Below are 21,046 nucleotides of genomic sequence, written 5' to 3'. Positions count from 1 at the left end.
TTTAAGGGTCTGTACATACAAACTGATGAGAATGACCAATTGTATTCATTGATTGTGATGACTACTTATATTCAAATCAAAATAAAATACCCCATGACTTGCCGCCTGAATTTTTATCTCATCCCTGGCTTCATGAGTCAGAAAGCATACATATGTCTAACTTAATTTCATGCACATGCTCTGGCTGGTGCTTCTCACTCTCTTCCTTCCCGTTTCTTCTTGCTCAAGTTGGCTTTTGCTTCATCTTGTGGTCTCATGTTTGAAATGAGTCATTAGTTTCTGGTTCTCCCATTCTCTGTCTTGCCTCCAGGCACCTTACATCAATATGGGTTCTACCTTGGCAACACCACAGCTCCTGGCCTGTGTGTCAGTTTCACTGTAAACTCCCCTGGTCATGGTGGTCTTGCTTTTATAACCAGACCTAGTCTAGCTGAGTCTAATCCAGCTAACTCTACTCCAGATTTCTCTTTCGTCTCTGACTTCTCTGCGGCCCTCACTCACTCTTAGGCAAATTACCTGGGATACTGTCCAATTTGCAGAATGAGGCTTGGCTTTAAATTTTAGCACTTTTTTTTTTTTTTTTGAAAGAGGCTTACGTCTTTTTACTATATCTTTGCAATGCTTTTACTCTATTCATTCAGGACACTGTTAAACAGTTCCCTCATGAAATTCATCCATTATGGTAAATGTTTTCACTTCATGGAAACCTACTGAAATGGAAAGTATTTTGAAAATAAATGAAACCTATTTTTGAAGACTATGCATGACCAGATTTAGCAAATGTTGATAGCTTGGAAATTCCTGATACTTTAAAGGAAGAGGGGAAAAAAAATACAGTTCTGTGCTAGAAAGGTTTTAGCCTGCACATGTAACTTTATTTTTATAGATGTAGTGATTAAAATCTTGATTAATTGTTCCAGGAAGTCTAACTCATAAAAAACAAACTTTCCGATTATCCAAATAAGTGCACACACAAATCAAAATGCAGGAATGCTATCTCTATGTTTAACTCTCTTCTCACCAAAATGTTATGAGATTCTGTTCATTCCCTTTTTCTGTTGATACACATAACAGTTTAGACATCTGGATTTGAGCTATATGAAAAGCAGGGGACAGCCATTAGAAGGAATAAGTAGAAAACATGTGCAGTGAATATTTGTGATAAAACAAGCCATTTCATTATCCACATGCAGTTGGAGACTTTTTTCTACCTTCTCATCTTTGGCAGAAATCAATTTAACTCTCACATCAATAGAACATCTCCTAGATGAACCCCTGAGGTGGGTCTATAAAGGGTATCTGATTTTTTCATTAATGCAAAGCTATTAAAGCCATAAATAGGGCTTAACAGCATTCAACATTCATTGCAGAAGGGCTCCTCTAGCAAAGTTGTATACAGAGAAAAATAACAATTTCCTATAAATTCTGGCATTTAAAGGTGGGAAGTGATCTGAAAATTGTACGATGGAAATGTAGGTTCTAAGGATGAAAATAGGACAATAGTGGTCAGATCTGAAGAATTCACTTTTTTTTCCAGATCAGGTTTAATTTTGCTTATACTATAAATGGATACACACACTTGATACTCTAAAAATACACTGTGTATATTTACTTGCCACAGATGTCTGATGAATCACTGTACAATATGTTTGAGATAGGTGAAAATGATTTGAACATCTAATGGAATAGCAACTAAATATAGTACTTTAAAATAAATTACAGAGGTTAAACATCCTGAGACATTTTAAGGTTACCTCTCCCTAATTGATAAACAGGGTATTCATTTGTCTTTTTTCTCTGCATTTCTCATTTTTTGAGATCAGATAGCTTGTTCTACCAAATAGTTTCTGAGATATCCCATCTTCTTTCTAAATGCTCCTTTTTTTTTTTTTTTTTTGAGACAAAGAGTTAAGAGTAGTAACAGGTTAGTGTGAAATGTGTAGGTTAACATATTAACTAACTAATAAAACCTAGACGTTATGTTAGGTGTTGGAAATATAATAGTAAAAAAATATGGGCCTTGCCCTCACAGAACCTATAGCCTATTATAGTCCAAGTAAGAACATATATATGTGTGTGTGTGTGTGTGTGTGTGTGTGTGTGTGTATATATATATATATATATATGCAGGTTGTTAAAGAGCTATGAGGGGCAGCAGTAGGATGCCAAGAAGATAACGAGTGGGTGAAGTCATCAACTCCCATAGGTAGGTAGTCATGAAAGAATTCCCTCCTGAAGTTTGAAGAGAAAACCATATGAAAGCTAGCAGAAGAATACTCTAGATAGAGAAAGGAGCTTGTCATGTCCAGGGATCTGAAAAGAGGCCAATGTAGCTAGAGTACAGTGCAGAGAAGTTCAGATAGGAAACAAAAAAATGGAAGTTGAGAAATTGGAGTTTTCAGTGACGAAGCTGTATGGCAAAAGCAGATGGCATCTGGAGGGATGGGGATTTGTAGTCAGAGGTAGAAAGAGGAAAGTTTACACTTTCAGATGTATAGCAGCTCTAGATGATTGCAAAGTTTGCAGTGCTACCTAGCAGACCTGGGGGATGAAGTAGCAACATTGTGAGAGTTATAGAATGAAAAGATGTCAAGGAATGTTAAGAGAAGGCTGTTAAGGGGTCCTCATGGTCTTTGAGACCAGGCTAAGTATTATAGAAAGCAAGACTCTTTTAACATATGGGAAGTATACATTTTGTTATTATGCTAAATTCAAATCTCTATGATTAGAACATTTTTACTAGTTTTTAAATGGGCAAAACTTATTCAAAACATTAAGGATGTTCAGTTTTCTTCACGTACATATGGGATAGTGAGAAATTTGTTGTACTTTGACTGAAACTGTCATTTTTACATTCAGCAACCAACTGTCTGTATTGTATCAGAAACAAATAATCCAGTCATTAAAATAATCAGAGGCAGTGATTCTCAAACTTGCCTAGTGTAAGGATCACCTAGGATGCTTGTGAAAAGTGAAAACTCCTGGGTCTCATCCCAAATTTACTGACTCACAATCTTCTGGAACAGTGTTTGAAATTTTTCATTTTTAATAAGCACCCTAAATAATTCTTAAGATCAAAAAAGACTGGGAAAAGCTGCTGTAGTGGAAATACAACATACTATGCATGAGGAAATACGAATTCTAGGCCCATTTCTCTGCTAACCAGCTTTTGATCCAATTACTTAATCTTTCTTGGTCCTCAGTTTCCTTTTCTACAAAATAATTATTTTGAGGGTCATCCATAAAAATTTCCTAGCATCAGCACTTCCATCTATGGTCTGTATAGGAAATTTTCCATATACAGTAAGTTAATAGTTTAAGTCTTGTGACTTCAGGGAACATTTAAGAAAACAGCAAATTACAAGTGATTTGCTGAAGACTCCATGAAATTAATAAGAAGGCATTTTTCTTATTTTCTGGTATTTTTAAGGACTGGCCACCTTACCATATCTTTGTGGAAATAATCTAAGAGATTTTCTGGCTCTCTTCTTTTGAATCTCCTTAAAAGTTTTCATTGAAATAGCTTATCAAAAGAAAAAACAACTCAGTAAAAATAACAGTCTTAAACCCAAAATATATTTATTAAAATAACTATTCTTATAGTCAAAGGAAACCATGACAGACAGCAAAAGAAATATAATTTTTAACAATAATGTTTTATATTAAAACATGTTTTAGATTTAAAAGGCGTGTGTACCACTAGTAATATAATATAGCTCCTTAGATATCTAGTACAGTGTTTTTAAAGCTGTGGGTTGCAGTGTATTAGTGGATAGGAACCAAAAATGTTTTTGCAGATTAAATTGAACACAATAAAAATATCAAACACATATAGTAGGTTAAGTATTATTTTGTGAATGTTCTTCTTCAGGTATATACTCATATATATAGACATATTTTTGTATATATGCATATCTATAAACACATGAGATTTTATACAAAATGAATTTCTCACTGTGTCATACATGTATAATATGCATTATTTACTGCTATATTACAAATAATTATGAGTTTGGGATATTAAGTTAGACCTGTGAATACTGTGCCTGAAAACATGAGGGAAAAAATATATCTCAGGCTCCTGTGAAATATGAGCACGAACTCAGTGAACTCTGACTTATATCTCATTTCTAAGTACTCACTCCACACAGTTAGTGTTCTGTCTCCAGATATCCAGGTACGAAGGCCCAATAACATTGGTGCTTGGCACCAGAATCTAAATGAAGCACAGTGTTATAAGGGAAAGTCAACCCTGTTCAAAATCATACTCAACGCTCTTTACTACCTACCTCACAGGTAGATTGAAATGTCAGTGTCCATTATTTGCTGTAAACTTCTTGAGATCAGAGACCCTGGCTTCTGTTCAAGACAAAATCAGTTTATTTTCATTGGTATGGGGAAAACCTGAGGATTTCAACTGGATTTACTGATTTTCTTTCAATAAGTAGTTATATTTTAAAAAGAAGAATTGACTGTAGCTCCTTTATTTGGCATTTACAAGTGTTTATGAATTTGAGGAATATATTTAGATGAAAAATGATTTGGCTTCCTTGCATGTCTTTTCCCTGAACCTGATACATACAGCCCTATGTCAGGTCCAGAACATAGGACAAAAAAGCAAGTTGTTGGGCCTCCAGTGACAACATGAAATTTGAAGTTCTAAGAACTAGATGTTCATTGAAAAATTGAACTGCAACATGCCAAGGTCAGAGAGTGACGTTTTCATAAATTAATGCTATCAGAAGCTGCTGGAATTTTCACAATTGTCTTATTTGAAACCAGCAGACATTTCAGTAGAGGTCATGCTGATTATGCTGGGGGTAAATCTGAAGACTTCCAATGCATGTAAGAATTTTATCTGAATACATAGTGATAAAACTCAAATATAGATATGTATTTATGCTTAAGAAAAACCCTATATTTGTATGCTTAATGCCTCTTCAGTTGCTCTAAAATATGTTTCTCTTTTTACGTACTTAAACTTACATATCGCTTTTGGTAGTTTTTATCTAGAAGTAACAAAAATCTTAAACTATAAGTTTCAGTTTGATAGACATAGATTTGAATTGCAACTAGACAATGGAATAAGAAATGATAAAACTATAGTGAGGAAGTGACAGAGGCTAACAGAAAGAGAAGGAGAACTAATTTTCCACTTACTTTGACTATGTAATAATTTCTGAACAGTTCATACCTGGGTGAACCCTGAACGCAGGAATTGATTGGGAATTATTAAATATTTATTTCACGTTTTTCATTTGCCATTAGGTCATTGGGTATAGGTCATACATGAAGAATATTCTGAAACCGTAATAAGGATTATGATTCTAAATATTCTATTAAACATTTCGTTATGTTAAAAAAAATATATGGGAAACCAGGACAACTCCTCTGAGACATGCGATGAAGCCTCTAAGTGGGAAATCAGAATAGGAAATCTTAATATGCCTGTAATTTTTCTAATCATGTCTTTATCTACCGGAACTCATATTATCTCACTTAACTCACTTCCCTCCCCTTTAAACCTTTGCAAGATGGGTTTTAAAGGAAGTGATCAATTCCAGTTCATCATCCCTGAACGGAGCTGAAGTTTCACTGGCAAGAAGAAGTTAGGGTGGTAGTTTCCAGCCTTTCTAGCAGCAAACCTACTGCCCATTTCCCTGAAATACAAAACAATAATGGGAACAAGAAGTTTGAATTTTACTTACTGACAGTGTAAGATTCCGCGGGAGCAGAGATCAGTGTCTGCTGACCTGCCAGAGGACAGACTGCCTGTGGGTTGCTCCCATCCCTGCCCCATCCCTGGCCAGGGAGCCTCAGAGTGGTTGCCACAAGGACCTTCAGCCCTGCTGGAGGCCATGAACGTGTCTTTCACTTTCTTAGTAAGCACTATCTGTACACTAAAATAGAAAACAACAGACAGAGATGATAACCATCACACTGTCACAAAGTAATTTAAATTAAATTTAAAAATACGCAGACAAACAAATCAGACAGCACATTCCCTGGGAATGGAATGTGAAGCACATTTGCACTCGCAGATACTCCCCATTTAGTCCTGTTAGCAAGTAGGTCTGTCCTAGCCTTCAGTTTATGGACTTCAATTACTATATTTTTCTAAATATGAATAATCTTTTTCCTTAAGTCATATTCTGATGGATAGCTCTGTTTTGACACCCCTTCGTCTCATCTCTAGACAGATGCCTCTCGCTTGTGAGGTGGTGGGGAAAAAAATGTTTTTTCAAGTCAGTGCTGTTAAAGCAGACAGTGCTCCTCTTGCACCCTCCCCGGAAACCTCTAAATCTCTAAGCAACAATAGGCTCAGCTGACAGTCCTGATCTGAGATGTTTAAGAGGATTTTAGAAGAAATTTGGCTTTTGTTTGTTGTTTGTTGATATCTGGAATAACGGGAGAGTATTATTTCTAGTCTTTCAAACAAAAGGTTTCAGAGCTTGCTTTGAGAGTAGGTCTGGTGATTGGGATGCTTCCATCTCATCCCACTCATTGGATCATCACTAATGTTACACTGCAGAGCTGGCCAAATGGTGGTATATTTCTCAGTAGCAAGTAAATAAAGGGAAGTAAATGACCAATAATTTATTCTACACTGTTATAAGTAACTGAAATGACCTAGAAGAAACGAATGTGTCTCTATTATTACCACATGCTGTAAAAAGATAAAAGTATATGGAAATAATGATTTTCAATTGCATAAAGAAAAATGTATATATCAATGCCTTTATATTTCATATATGTATAACATTTCATCCATTGAAAAACAGTAATGGACCCAAAACTTAACGTGTCATGTGGGTCATGAGATAGTTCATGAGATTATGGATCTGAGGGAATATATTCAGTGATTTGTCCAAAGTTAGCTAGAATTAACAGCACAAGCAAAGAGGTATTGTTACCTCTTTCACTTAGCTACAGCTAAAATACTGAGTAATAACACTCAAACAGTTTAGGGGTATCCAAACAGTGTTGTCCTTGAAAGGTAAGAACTAGCCTCTACTCTTTGCTTTCTCAATAGCTTGTGGAAGAAGTTGAAATTAGATCTTCCACACTTTAGTAAGGGAGCACTGCGTTGAGAAAGTTTTAAAGATTGAATCCAAATTCAACCTTAGCAAGGAAGAAAGTGGGATTAGTGATATCTGCATAGGTACTGAAGGGGGAGGGAGCACTAGCCCTTGTGTCACTTACTTGCCATCTCTTATTGCCATATTATTGCCAACACATTGCTTATCCATTTCATCATTCAGCTATCTATCCATCTACTTTAAAATGGCATATTGAACTTCAACTATATGAACTTCTGGGCTATATCCTAGGAAATTAGAATCTATGTTCTAGCCAAAATACACTCTAGAAAAATTAAAACCTAATATTACATAGGACCAGCCTGTAATTTCCTTTCTACTCTGTGTGGCCACTATTTCAGATGCATGCTTTTCAGATATCCTCTTTTCACTCCATTATTCTCTTTTGAGGTGCACAGTCTTCTCCCACTTCTTATTCTTTGCTTCTCCACAATCTCATGCAAATACTTTTCTCTCAGTCTGTAAATAATTACTCATGAGCTCTTTGATGTAGTTTCCATTTAACTAAAAAGTGGTGACTGGGTGTTGGTATCTGCTCAGTGTCCTCAGGGATGCTGAGGTAATTAACTCCACCTACTACACTGGCCACATTTTTGCCTATTACTAAGGCCTCAGTGTTTTTTGTTTTTCTGTTGTTGTTGTTTTAGTATTTTCTAGCTGCTTCCTCATCAATTGCCTGTTGGTCAAACTTCCCCTTTAACTTACTGCTGTCTCAGGTTTCATCATGGGGAGAATCTAATGATACAGGATATGATTAGAAATGTAGACAATTTTTTTTTAATTCTCTTATTCTTTCTTTCTTTCTCCTGTCTTTTTTTTTTTGTTTGTTTGTTTTGCTTAAGATTGAAGTTGCTTTGGGACTAGAAAAACATCATGTAGAATCAGTTCCCTAAACTCAAAAAGGTTTTAAAGTGCTTAGTCAACACTATAGTATTTTCTCCCAAGTCTTGTTTCATTGTAGCCTAAATTCTACTGATTAGGTGGATTGTTGTTTCTTCTTGGTGAATCTCTCTCTAAATCTGGATACTTCCTGCAGATATGATCAAACTAAGCCACTGTTTATCACTATTTGAACGCCAATGTCCTCTTATTTTCCTAATATTTGAAAAATTAGCCTTGGTAAAAATAAATTCAGTAGTAACTTCATTTTTAATAATCAAGAATTTGTATAAGTTAACAGCTGAAAAAGAACTGTTGGTCACCTCGGGATTCATTTTTTATTCAACAAATATTTATTGAGCACCTATATTATCCTAGATAGTATAAAATGATAAACAAATCTGATATGGGCTCTATTTCTTTGTATCTTACAGACTGGCAGAATAGATAAACAAAATGTAGTATTAAAATGGAACTTACAGATTAGTGGAAAATTTAATAAAATATAGTCAAGGCTAATTGTCAACATTCTGAAGTAAGTGAATAGAGCAAAGGGATAGACAGCAAAGATGGTTGTCATCTAGGAAAACCTTGATGGAAAGAATATTTAACTTGAGATCTAAATGATTTTTTTAATCATGACAAGTCACACAGAGCAGAGGAAGAATACATTCCAATTAGATAGAAATGAATGTTCAAAATCCCTAAAGCAGGAAACAGTTTGACAAGCTCCAAGAATTAAAGAGGCCAGCATGGCTAGAGTGTAGCAGAAAAGTAGGTAATAAAAATAGATGAGTCTTAAGAAGTACGCAGGAGCCAGGGATTATCAGAAAATTGTAGGCTATGATAAGAGTTTTAGATTTTATTGGAAGCGTAATGGGACACCACTGTAGGGTTTTATGCAGAGAAACAGCATGCTCATATTCATGCTTGCAAAAAGTCACACTGGTGGGCTTCCCTGGTGGCGCAGTGGTTGAGAGTCCGCCTGCCGATGCAGGGGACACGGGTTCGTGCCCCGGTCTGGGAAGATCCCACATGCCGCGGAGCAGCTGGGCCCGTAAGCCATGGCCGCTGAGCCTGCGCGTCTGGAGCCTGTGCTCCGCAACGGGAGAGGCCACAGCAGTGAGAGGCCCGCGTACCGCAAAACAAAAAGTCACACTGGTGGCTCTGTGCAGAAGGGATTTGATAGGGTAAATATTGAGACCAGCAAAGCAGTTGCAGCAGGCCAGATGATAGAGGGTAGCGCTTTGGACTAATCTGTGGTCAGAGGAGATGCTGAGAAAAACCAAGATTCTTTAGAGGAAGAAATGAACAACTGGAGATGGATCTAGTACCAGGGGTGGGAATGATAGGGAAGAAGAAGGAATCAAAGAAGACAGCTGGCTTAAACCACAGGATGGATGGTGGGACTAATTACTGAGATGGAGAAGTCTGGGAGCAAAACAGCTTAGGAGAGCAGGGCAGTGTAAGAGTTCCATTTTGAAAATATTGTTGGACACACCTGTGAGATAGTCAAGAAAACGTGTCAGGTGAGAATCAATGTTTGAAGCGGGAACTCAGAAGCTGGAACTCAGAGTAGAATTTTGGGGTTGAGAGATAAATTTGGAAAGCACTAGCACAGAAAAAAAATAAGGTTATTGGATTGGATGAAATAGTTAATGAAAACATAGAGAAGAAGAAAGGATATAGGAATCCAGCATAATCTGAGGGCTTGTAAGTTTAGAGTTTACAACTGTTATGGCAATACATGTTCAAGTTCCTACAATGTGCTAGGCACTCTATATATTTTAAGTTTTTAAAATACTGGTTCATAGTTGAATTTATTAAATACTACTTGATTGAATGAATGTACAGCCTTCACTAGAACAAATATCTCTTTGAAATATGGTAGAACTTGTCCTCATCTCAGCTGACGTGCCAAAACTAGACATTGATTATAGGTGCATACCTGTCTGAGAGGCTAAACCATATCGAGAACCTTCATCAAGGGATTTGAACTGGGAAACTGATTCACTGTCCTGTATATAAGAGGGCAGCATGATCAGAGAGAAGACTGGGGATATGAACATCTTGAAAGAGTCTAACAGAGAGTGTTTTCCTGAGGTTCCCGCTCCCTACATATTCTAAGTAAAAGTTCCTCAGAAGAGCCACAGCTAGATCCTGTGAGTAGTCCACAGAATGAAAACTGACATTCAGCCTGAAGCAGAATACTCTAACTGCAGAAACTGATATTCTTAGTGTATGCTTCGACAGGTGGAGTGTAGTGAGACGCTTGGTGTTTGTGGGACACTGTTGCCTGGATAAATCTTAAAGGTTAAGGGTTAGCTGAAGATGACTTCAGGAGGGTGGGTGAGGAGGTAAAGCATGGAAGAGAATAAACATCAATTTCACCCTCCTTTTCCATTAACGCTGGTTAATTCCAATCTGGGGGGGAATGGGTAGTGACAGTGCTGTGAGGAGATGAGAAACAGGGAATTGGATGAGCGTTTTAAGTTTTGAATTATATTGCAGTGGACTTTTAATATCTGAAAATGAGGACTGTTCATTAACATTCAGAAGTAGTTGTAAATTAATGGTTCTTTTCGAGATATTATATAAGGGAAGGGAAGGAAGAGTGACAGAGTGGCTTTGAGGGGCAGTGGTAAAAGAAAAAATAAATTACTTGGTTTTTTGCACCCTTCTGAAGATAGCTGGTAGGTAACTTTGTTCTAATTAGAAATCATTCCCAGACTCCTGTTACTACCTTCAGTGATGCGTACGTAGCTGGAGAACTCAGATTGAGCCAGAATCACTATTTTAGATACGTATGCTTAAGAATAAGAGGGCCCTATCTGTTCAGGGTTGATTTAAAAATACAAAACACCAAGACCGGGCGTGCTGTGGTGGAGCCAGGGCCGGGGCAGGAGCCGGGTCGGGACCATGGGCGCTCCGCACCTCGCCTGCATCCGCGGTCCCTCGCCTCCAGCCCGCTCCGGCCCCGGCCCCCGCACTCCTGCGGCCAGATTCCTGCCGGAACTGGAGCTCCCAGGATGCCCCTTCCCCGGCCGTGGTGAGCCCGCTGGTCTCCAGGACGTGTTCCTGATTTGAGGTGAGACCATGAAGAGAAGATAAAACAAATAATAATGCTTTTCCGCAGTCGCTTCGTGCTGCGCTGCTGGCCTTCGTGAGCCTCAGCCTCCAGTTCTGAACTAGCACTGCCAACCACATAGGAGGTGTCTCAGGAATGTTTAAGTGAATGAATGAATCTACACCTGCTCTGGAAAGCAGGCCGACCCTAATTCCCTATCCTTCTAGTGCTGTGTACTTGAAGCCGAGAAAATACCTGTGCAATGCCAGCAGTTGTGTTTTTGCTGCCACCTACCTGACCTCCACCTCCCACCTCACCCCGATGGGTGGGAGACAAGGGCTTGGCCCCCATCACCGCCTGGGACACCTCTGTGAGGAGGTGGCGTTGCTGTCACTGTCTGCCTGATGGAAGGAAGGGCAGGTGGCTGCGAGAGCAGGATGTTCTCAGTGTGCTGGGGGACGTGGGAAAGACTTGGCATTTGGAATAAGTGGTTTGAAGGGAAGAGGCTTTGAACAAGTTTCTCTGCTTCCCCTCCAATTTGTGACACATTCCATGCACACATCTACTGCATATGACAGGCACTTCTAATAGTAAAGAGAATTAAAAATACTCACTTTATCCTAACAGAATAGAGAAAGAGGTCAAGAGAAGATACTTGTTTAAAGATACTCCAGATAGTTAATGAAGTGTTAAAAAAAAAAAAAAAAGACTATTTTCCAGAAAGTGTGTTAGGACTGTCATTCATTTAATTGTTTATAACTTTTCATTAAAAACTTTCCATCCTGTCACTGGAGAGGTAGGATGTTACAATCAACCTTGATTGTTATTCTGAGACCCTGACAGGTTCTGAGACGTGAATGTGGGTTACTTGTGTTTGCTGCGTTTCTCTTGCATGAGGTGGTTTCCGCATCACTCAGTTGGCCTGTGTGTTTCGCTTATATAACTCTTCTGAAAGTACCTTCTGTTTTAGGAGAGCCACTTTTCAGCCGTACTGTTTTTACGGAAAATTTTGCAGGGTAAATTGACCTGCCTGGGTCTGAGGTCTTTATTCTTGAATACGTTGAAGTTCGGGAAGATATTAAGATATGAACGTTCTTACTGCTCTTCTGTGTCTAGGTAAACTGTAACTTTGGAATTTAATAATTCCTGTGAAAATCGAGTTAAATGGCTTTAGTTTTTAATTGCTTTATTGGTTGCTAATTATTATGGTGTAAGAAACTGGACTAATTCATAATACAAAGGTGTCTGCTTAAGTAACACTTATATTTTCATCCTTACCCTAAAATATATGGCCTTTTTTTCTTAAAATAAAATAAAATAAACAAAACAAACTCTTTCATTGGCATGAAATCAAACATAGAGAAAATGCTGGAAATATGCAGAGTGATCTCTTGCATTTTCTTTTCCAATATCAATTTCACGATGGCTTTCTGAAGATTGAGACCAATAATTAGAGTAAGAAGTGGGGTACACTGATTGTCCCAGTGCTGTCCAATAGACCTTTCTGTGATAATGGAAATGCTCTATGTCTGTTCAATCCATCATGATAGCCACTAAGCCACATGTGACTACTGAGAACCTGAAATGTAGCTAGCGTAATGTGAGAACTAATTTTTAAATTTTATTTACTTTTAATTCATTTAAGCTGAAATTTAAACAGCCACCTGTGGCTAGTGTACAGCACAGGTCCAGACCCTTTAAGGAATAATGCTAATCTACAAACATGTAGCATGGGGACACTACTTTAGAACTAACAAAGACATTTCCCACGTTAAAAAGTCTCCATTTTGGACTTCTTTTGGCCAAGTGTTCTGTGTGGATACCTTTTGCTCTTAGCTACATTACTTTCTGCTTAACCTATAATGCTCTTGCCCTCTTTTGTTAGTCTGGCTAGTGCTTTTATATTTAAAGGAAGGAGGGTCTTTCCCCCACTGTAGAAAGTATCCTAGTTAAGACAGAGAAGTCATGCTGCTTTTTGTTTATGTCACAATTTTCCCTGTAGCTAGAATTAAATGATGTTGTCAAAGGGCAATGCTAGTGTTTGATGGTTTTTAATATTTTTGTCCATATCAAAAGATTAAATAAATGCAATCAATATTCTCAATTCCTAACCCTCTAGTAATTATTCCAATAAAGAGATATTCATGCTACCAAGCATCAATACATGCTCTTCATAGCCCTAATAAATCGGCTCCCAGAAAATAAAACCGTGTTCAGCTAGGGCTTTAGAGAGAATGTTAGCAAATCCCAAGCTCAGAATGTGATTAACTAAGTTTTTCAGCACATGGAGCTTACAAAATATGGATTTTTAAAACCCAAACATTTAATGAGAACTATCAAGAAATAAAAATCGTATCTGCAAAGGGGCTGCATATTATATTTGGGGCAGCTCCTTAAGCAAATAACTCATATGGGGAGTTTAAATACCACTGGCTCTTCACAAGAACTCATTCTATTAATGTCTTATAAAATAAAAACAACAAATTAATAATAGTATCAAGAGTGAATGTGTAATCCTTGCTGGCTGACTCTATTTTAAGATTTTTAAGAGCTCTTCCCAAGAACCCCATGAGGTAGATACTACTTTATTCCATTGTACAAATGAGGGAACTGTGGCTTCAGAAGGCTGCCCAAGGTCATACATCTGGAGTGGGAGGGTTGGGTTGTGGTGTTTATGAAATCTGGGTATGTATGTCTTACTCCAAAACCTGTACCTCTTATTTATTACATATTCAAAAATCTACATATAAAGACCCACTATATATTAAGATAAGTCTTTAACAAGGCTTGTCATTAACAAGGCAATGCCAGCCTCCTTCCTAGTTCAGTCTGAAAATTGTCAGCATTCTAAAAACCTTTTTTGGTGAGTTTCAATTAGCTCAGCTCTTGGATATATAGGTTAACTTTATTGACTATTAAATGGTTAAAGTTTTACTTGATAAAATCATCCTTTAAGATTATATAAGAGAATGAGGAATTAATTTTTTCAATATCCTAGTCATTCAAGAAATAATTGTATCACACTCTCACACACACACACAATATAAGCTGCTCCAGGAACTCATATCTTGTACAGATCTACTTGTACAAGAAATATTAACTTGTACACGAAATATTAACTCATATCTTGTACAGATCTACTTGTACAAGAAGGACCTCAGCATCAATTTACTGGAACAGGTATTTGCAGTACGTTATCAATGTCTAAAAGAGGGAAAAACACCTTGAGTTCAGGGAATCTAAGACAAACGTATGAAATGGTAGGGTATAAACTTTCTTTACAATCCAGATAAGTGAGACAAAAAATGAAACGTACTGTATGAACAACAAGGCTTTATTTCTCATAGTTCCATAGTTCAGAGGCTGGAAAGTCCAAGAACAAGGTGCCAGTTGACCCAACTCCCCAGTGAGGGCTCTCTTCCTGGCTTGCAGGTGGCCATCTTTTGGCTGTGTACTCACAAGGTGGAAAGAGAGACGGGAAGGAAGCTTTCTGATGTCCTTTCTTTTATGGGCACTAATTCCATCAGAAGAGAGTCTCACCCTCATGACCTCCTCTAAACCTAATTACTTCCCAAAAGCCCCATCTCCAAATACCATCACATTAGCAATTAGGGCTTTGACATATGAATTTTGGAGGGGTACAGTTCAGTCCACAGACCATGCATTACACCCAAACTCCAGGACAAAAGACTCTCAGTAGCAGCATGAATACAGCAGCAGAGGAATAATGGAAGGTAAGCATAGAAACACCCAGGGCATCCTGCCAGACTAAGGAGTTCAACATAATTATACAACCGACCTTGGTCAAAGTTGTTAACCAAGTTCATTTGATGATATATTATAGGATGTTTTAAGGAGAGAGGCCACACAGAGGCATTTGATATAGGATGACTTGTCCCAATGTGAGTGTGCCATAAATTACCTTAACATATGATTCATTTGATAAGAAATGTGGTTCAAAATGGAGAAATGAGAGTCAAATAAGTATGACAATAAAAGAATCTTAGAAATCAACTGGGGATACAGGAAACTATGTATGTAATAGGGCCTCTTTCTCAAGCCAGCACTTAGAAATATATACCAGAGAGTGTATATGGGGAAAAAAATAAAAATAAAGAAAACTTGTTTGGAGGATGGGAGAAAGGGGGCAGTGAACTCAGCTGTCATTCAAAGTTGGTTTTGAGAAGTACTAAAGTGGAAGTGTAAGGCGAAAAAAAACAGTGCCACTCCAGTTTGCTGACACAGCTTTTCTTAACTCCAGTATTTACAGAAATGTTGGTGTAAGGCATTATATTAAGAAGCACAGGGCTTCCCTGGTGGCGCAGTGGTTGAGAGTCCACCTGCTGATGCAGGGGACGCGGGTTCGTGCCCCGGTCCGGGAAGATCCCACATGCCGCGGAGCGACTAGGCCTGTGTGCCATGGCCGCTGAGCCTGCGTGTCCGGAGCCCGTGCTCCACAACGGGAGAGGCCACAACAGTGAGAGGCCCGCATACCGCAAAGAAAAAAAAAAAAAAAAGAAGAAGCACAATGACTGTCACCTCATCTAATCATCTTTTTTCTCTTACGTAAAATGAAATACAAGTGTTGAACAGTTAGAGAATGGGCAGTGAGGGTGTGGAGAGAGAAAATAATTGATAATAATACTTACAAAAAGTCCCCTTTTTAGTTCCCAAAAAACTAAAAAGTTGCTGTTTCAGGGAAATAGTGAAATCAAGTACTCTAAATTACTTACTTCCACTTTTTCTGCTCTTTTACTACAAATTTTATAACCTTAGTGAAGGAATAATCTTTGGCATTAGAGTTTTCTAAACACAAAGTGCACATAGTCCGTTGGAGTTTTTATTTATAAAACTGTCACATTTATTATAGGAGAATTCTTATCTCTTTTTCTTGAGTAGGGGTAGCTTAAAGAACAATAATTACAGTGTCAGAAAAAAGCAATTTGTGTCCTTTGAGCCTTTTTTCTCTTCAGTAAGCAAGTAATTTTACTGCTTACAAGCTCCCATTTTTCAAAGAAAGCACAAGTGTTTATTTTATGTATATTTTCTAATTAAGAGCTTATGTTTTTCTATATTCTCTTCTTTGAAGGATAATTGCTTTTAAATTTTATCATTTCCATAATTTTTTTCTCTAAGATTTCTTCATTTTACTTTCATATATGTTATATTATTTGTGCAATAATATTTTCATATGTAGTCTACTAACAAATAATAGTCGGTAGAACCATTTTTACTAACTTTTGTCCTACTATATTTAGAAATGCTGTAATGTTCAAGTATACAATTCTTGACAATATTCTAAGTGAATTTAAATATATTTAAATACAAGGAATAATTTGGGCAGTGATCATTTTAGTAACTCTATTCCAAATTATCTTTCAACTTAGAGATCACATCCATTGTCTCTACCTCCTATTTGGGAAGATGGGTGGAATCTCCATTAACCCTAAGGTGAATGTTCATTGCTTTGCACAGATAACCTTCATGATTGTGATTAATAGTCTTTGCTGGATCAATTTTCTCTCCCCACCCTGGTTTTTTTTTTTTTTTTTTTTTCCCTTTTCTTTCCTCCCCTCCTTCCTTTCTTTTAGTAAAATAAAAATAGTTATATATGCCACATGCCTGCAGAGGGGCAGAATTAGTGGGTTCTCTCTTTTGGGAGTATATACATATAATCAGATTAGTTACTGTAAAATACATAAAACAAACTGACAATTTTACTGGATCTTCTTCTGCTTAATGAGTTTTACCTGCTTTTCATGATATTTTATATTACTTCATTAATTTATCAAGGCAAAAGAGAGCACTTTGGGGTTGGATCAGGGGTAGAGAGTAGGACATGGAGGCCTTCTCATATAACCAGTGTCAGTGTTCTTTAGGAAACTCAGTATAGTTCATTACAGTGGTTAGGTACAAAAATTTACGAGATATTCTACAAAGGAAACAAAGCAGCTTTAATCTGATAAGTTGTAAAAAGAGAATACTAGTAGATTTACTAATGTAAGGGTAAGAAGAGTGAAGCCAACAAAAAATAAAAGACACTAGTACTCAATTCATAACACCCAAGGGGTGACTGAATCTTTCTTATGCAGAGTCTCTCTAACTTGTGTGGCATATCTATCTTCTTATCTCAGGGCTCCCTAAAGCTCTTATCTAAAATCAGGAACTAATCACCTTTCACCAGCATTTTTTCTTGCAGTCTCCATACACACTATGGGAAAAAACTTATTTTTTGTTCAATAATACATAGAAAAGTTGGTGTATGTCTGTAACAAAGTTTTCACCATCTACTTTTATTGGAAATTAAGAATGATATGGTCTTTTCTTTCATAAAACTAAATTTATATTTCTTGAAATTCTGAAGTTATATATCCTTTTTGATTTCATGAAATGATAATGACGATTGTGTTTTTGTGGTGTTTTAGGATAAAAGTTGAATAATTCTGTCTTTTCCCCTAGTTAGTTACCTTTGTTTGTACTGTTCAAGGAAAACCCCAACTGTGAACCAGGTTTCTCAAATGCTCTTCTAGTTCCTTTACTTGTTGCGGTGGTTTGAAGACTTCAGTTAACCTAAGAATTACCTGGGACCTTGTTGAAAATATATGTTCTGGCTAACACCTCTCTCTGCCATGAGATTCTGGCATCAGTGTCTTATCCTTAATTTACTTTGCAATTATCCAATTATTGTGTAAGTTGAGTCCCTTAGAAACAGAGTGTGATTCATTCAATGAGCTGTATCCACCCAGAGATTTTGGAATTTGCTGAGTAAAGTTTCTTGAACGTGTGAGACACATTTTGAGTTTCACAGGTTTTGTTAACAGACCTGAGCACATCAAGTACGTATAACCTTGTTTCTATAGACTTGCAAACAATTTGCCAAGTGGAACCCTGGCTGTCCACAAACTGGGAATTGCCTATATTCTTTTGAGAGCTACCCGTTCCCACTTGAGGGCCTCATGACAGGTGCTCAGCTCCACTCTGTTGAATGTTTCCTTAAGCTTAGAGGTGGGTTAAACCGCTGGGTTCTAAATAAACCCGTTATAGCTTTTCAACGTGCCCCATGAAGCTGTCCCAGAACTTCTCATTGTAATATTATTTGCTTTGAGATTGCCCTGTAAAAGGCAAGGTAACTGGTGGTTGCGCTGCAGACAGGGCGAGGCCGGCTGGTTCCTGCAGTGCCCTGGCCCGCGCCGAAGAGCCCTGGCAGAGCCCGGCCGAGGATACACGCTTTTTCCCCCGCGCTGCCGGAGGCCTGAGCCGCAGGGCGCTCCCCAGGGTCATTGTGTGTGAGCCCGCCTGGAGATCGCAGGCCCAGGGGGCAGCTCCACCCGAGGAGACAAGACACGCCTCAAACCGGGCAAACTCCCGGCCTCCTCTGGCCCCAAGCCAGCAGCCGCCACCCGCCACCTTCTCTCCTCCTGCGCTGTTGCCCCGACTGCCCTGCCGGGCCCCGAACTCGCTGGCGCCTGGGCGCGCGGCCCCTCGGCCCAAGGGGCTGGCGGCGTGGTTGGGACGATGTGGCGCATGCGTGGTGGCGCCACCAGGCGCGGGAGCTGCGGCGGAGGGGACAGCCGCGGGCAGGGCCGCCCGGGCCGCGTTCGTGGGGGTGGCGGCAGCGGGGGCTGGAGAGGCCGCGCGGGCGGCGCCCGACAGCAGCTGGAGGAGCGGTTCGCCGACTTGGCGGCGAGCCACCTAGAGGCCATCCGCGCGCGGGACGAGCGGGACCGACAGAACGCGCGGCTGCGTGAGGAGAACGCCCGACTGCGGCTCGAGAACCGGCGGCTGAAGCGCGAGAACCGCAGTCTCTTCCGTCAGGCCTTGCGGCTTCCCGGCGAGGGTGGTGACGGGGCGTACGCGGAGGCGGCGAGGGCGACCCCGAGCCCCGAAGAGGCCAGCACGAACAGGAGAGCTAGGGGCGGCGGCCCCGAGGACGAGCAGGGCAGCCCCAGGGCCCTGAGAGCCCGGCTTGAGAAGCTGGAGGCCATGTACCGCCGGGCCCTGCTGCAGTTGCACCTCGAGCAGCGGGGGCCGCGCCCGCGTGGGGACAAGGAGGAGACCTGTCCACGCAGACCCGACTCAGGCCAGCGAACCCCGGAACCCGAGCCCGAACCCTCGGAACCCTGGCTGTAGCCCGAGGCCGCAGCCGGGGGGAGGCGGGGCTTCGCGCGGGCCCCTCCTCCTCCGTTCACGGTTGCCCCCAGCTCGCGCGCTCCTGAGCCGCGCGCTCCCGCCTCCTGCCTGGCCGGCCACTTCCGGGGGCGAGTCGCGCTCGGCCGGCAGAGGCTGAGAAGGGCGCGGGGCCGTCTGAGTCCACGTGTACAGATCAACCTTCTCTGGCCCCTGCTCGTTTCCGTGGAGGGAGGCCAGGCAGCGGAGGGGCGGGTTTTAAAACAGCAAGAAATGGGTGCCAGTCAACACTTCCTAATGCCTGAAGTTTTCTGAGTGTTGTGAGGACCTGTGGTATTTTTTCCCTCTGTTTTGGTTCTTTGAGGGGTGAATAATACATTTTGAATCGGTTGAGTTTGTTCATTCTTAAGTCTCCCAGAGCCTCTAGCCGCTCTCTCTTATGTGGCCAACATTCTAAGTATTTGGTTTGTCTTTATAAGTCGGTGTTACTTGGATAGCCTATGAAGTACCACCCTTTTATGAAAAAGGTGATATATATAATTTAGAAACTCATGTCTGCCCTGGCTCTAGTCCTTATACATCTAATATATACTGATTTGTTTACCCCATTCTGCCCCCCACCCCCAGCCCTGGGAATTTTTAAACTATCTGCCTATAGTAATTCTTCGATCGGCAAATAAATTTGGTGCACTAAAAATAACCTAAAGCTATCCCACGACTATTATTTAAAGTGTGTGAAATGTTTACACGTTTCTTTAAGAAATATACATGTATGTATATATTATACCTATTTTTAATATCTGAACTTGATTAGCTTTTGTAAACTCATTTTCTTTTCGCTTTATGAAACAGTGATCTTTTAAAACAATCTAAAGATTAGACAGTCTAAACATTTCATAATTTTTATACATTTTAGACTTGACAGCATAGCACACAGCTACTTTGTCTAATATTGCTAATGTTTAAGAATTTTTAAGAAATTATGAATTATATGTATATCAGAAGTCCCAAAACAAAGTGATTTAAGTCTCAGTTGTAATTTCAATGCAGGAAAAAAAAATGTGATTATCTTAACAAATATTCTAAAATCAGTTGATTGTACTTTGTTAATGAATAACACCTTTGCCTAGTAATGAAGAGGATACCATTGTACCTGGTAAAAATCATAGGTGTAAAAGGGTGTTTAAGTGGTGGAGAACACTTCAGTTTAAGGAGGCAGAAAACAATGAGAAGAGTTTCTGTTACAGCTAGAAAAAAATCATGAGTTAGAATGTTTGTTTTGTTTGTGGAATATTCCAAAAGTTTCATAGCATATATTATAAAACAAGTTGCCAAAGAAAATAGTTTTGAGATTTTTTCTAATCCTGGGTATTGAAGACACTGCATTTTGCTTAAAAGTAATTGATAGTTTTGAACATTAAAATCTTCCCCTATGACCAAGAAATACGAGAAGAATCTTGGTGAGAATAAGTAGGTATATGAAAACTATTTCTATCCCCTTTACGTCGTTTTCTAATAGCGAAAGAATTAAAACATTTTTAGGAGGCAGTAGGAATTGAAGAATGGAAAAAAGCCTATTGGCCCTACTTCTACTTTGAGTGTAAATTAGTTAATCTCTCTAAGCCTTAGTTTTGTTACTATTAAAATGAACATACCATCTACCTTAAAATGTTAATAAAAATTTTATTGAAATGCTATCTGCAGAATACCTGCTTCAAAATAAGATCTATCGGTAAGAATTATAATCCAAATTGTGAAATTTCAAGTGCATATTTTACTGTCACTTTACTTTCCTTCTGTATTTTGTTCCTCTATGACTTTATGGGTATTAGCAGATATGTATATTTCGAATGTGTTGACATTTTTCTCTCCT

The 21,046-nt window shown here is 39.1% G+C and overlaps 1 protein-coding gene across 1 annotated transcript; it reads left to right on the top strand.

The window, feature by feature from the left end:
* The first annotated feature begins 18,423 nt into the window (after positions 1-18,423).
* Positions 18,424-19,873, top strand: TUSC1 (tumor suppressor candidate 1). The gene has a single exon (XM_067744541.1). The coding sequence runs from the start codon at positions 18,562-18,564 to the stop codon at positions 19,174-19,176; it is 615 nt and encodes a 204-aa protein (XP_067600642.1). The 5' UTR covers positions 18,424-18,561; the 3' UTR covers positions 19,177-19,873.
* Positions 19,874-21,046: the final 1,173 nt, after the last annotated feature.

Source organism: Pseudorca crassidens, chromosome 7 (assembly GCF_039906515.1).
Source record: "Pseudorca crassidens isolate mPseCra1 chromosome 7, mPseCra1.hap1, whole genome shotgun sequence".
NCBI lineage: Eukaryota > Metazoa > Chordata > Mammalia > Artiodactyla > Delphinidae > Pseudorca > Pseudorca crassidens.
This window is presented reverse-complemented; position numbering and strand designations above follow the sequence as displayed.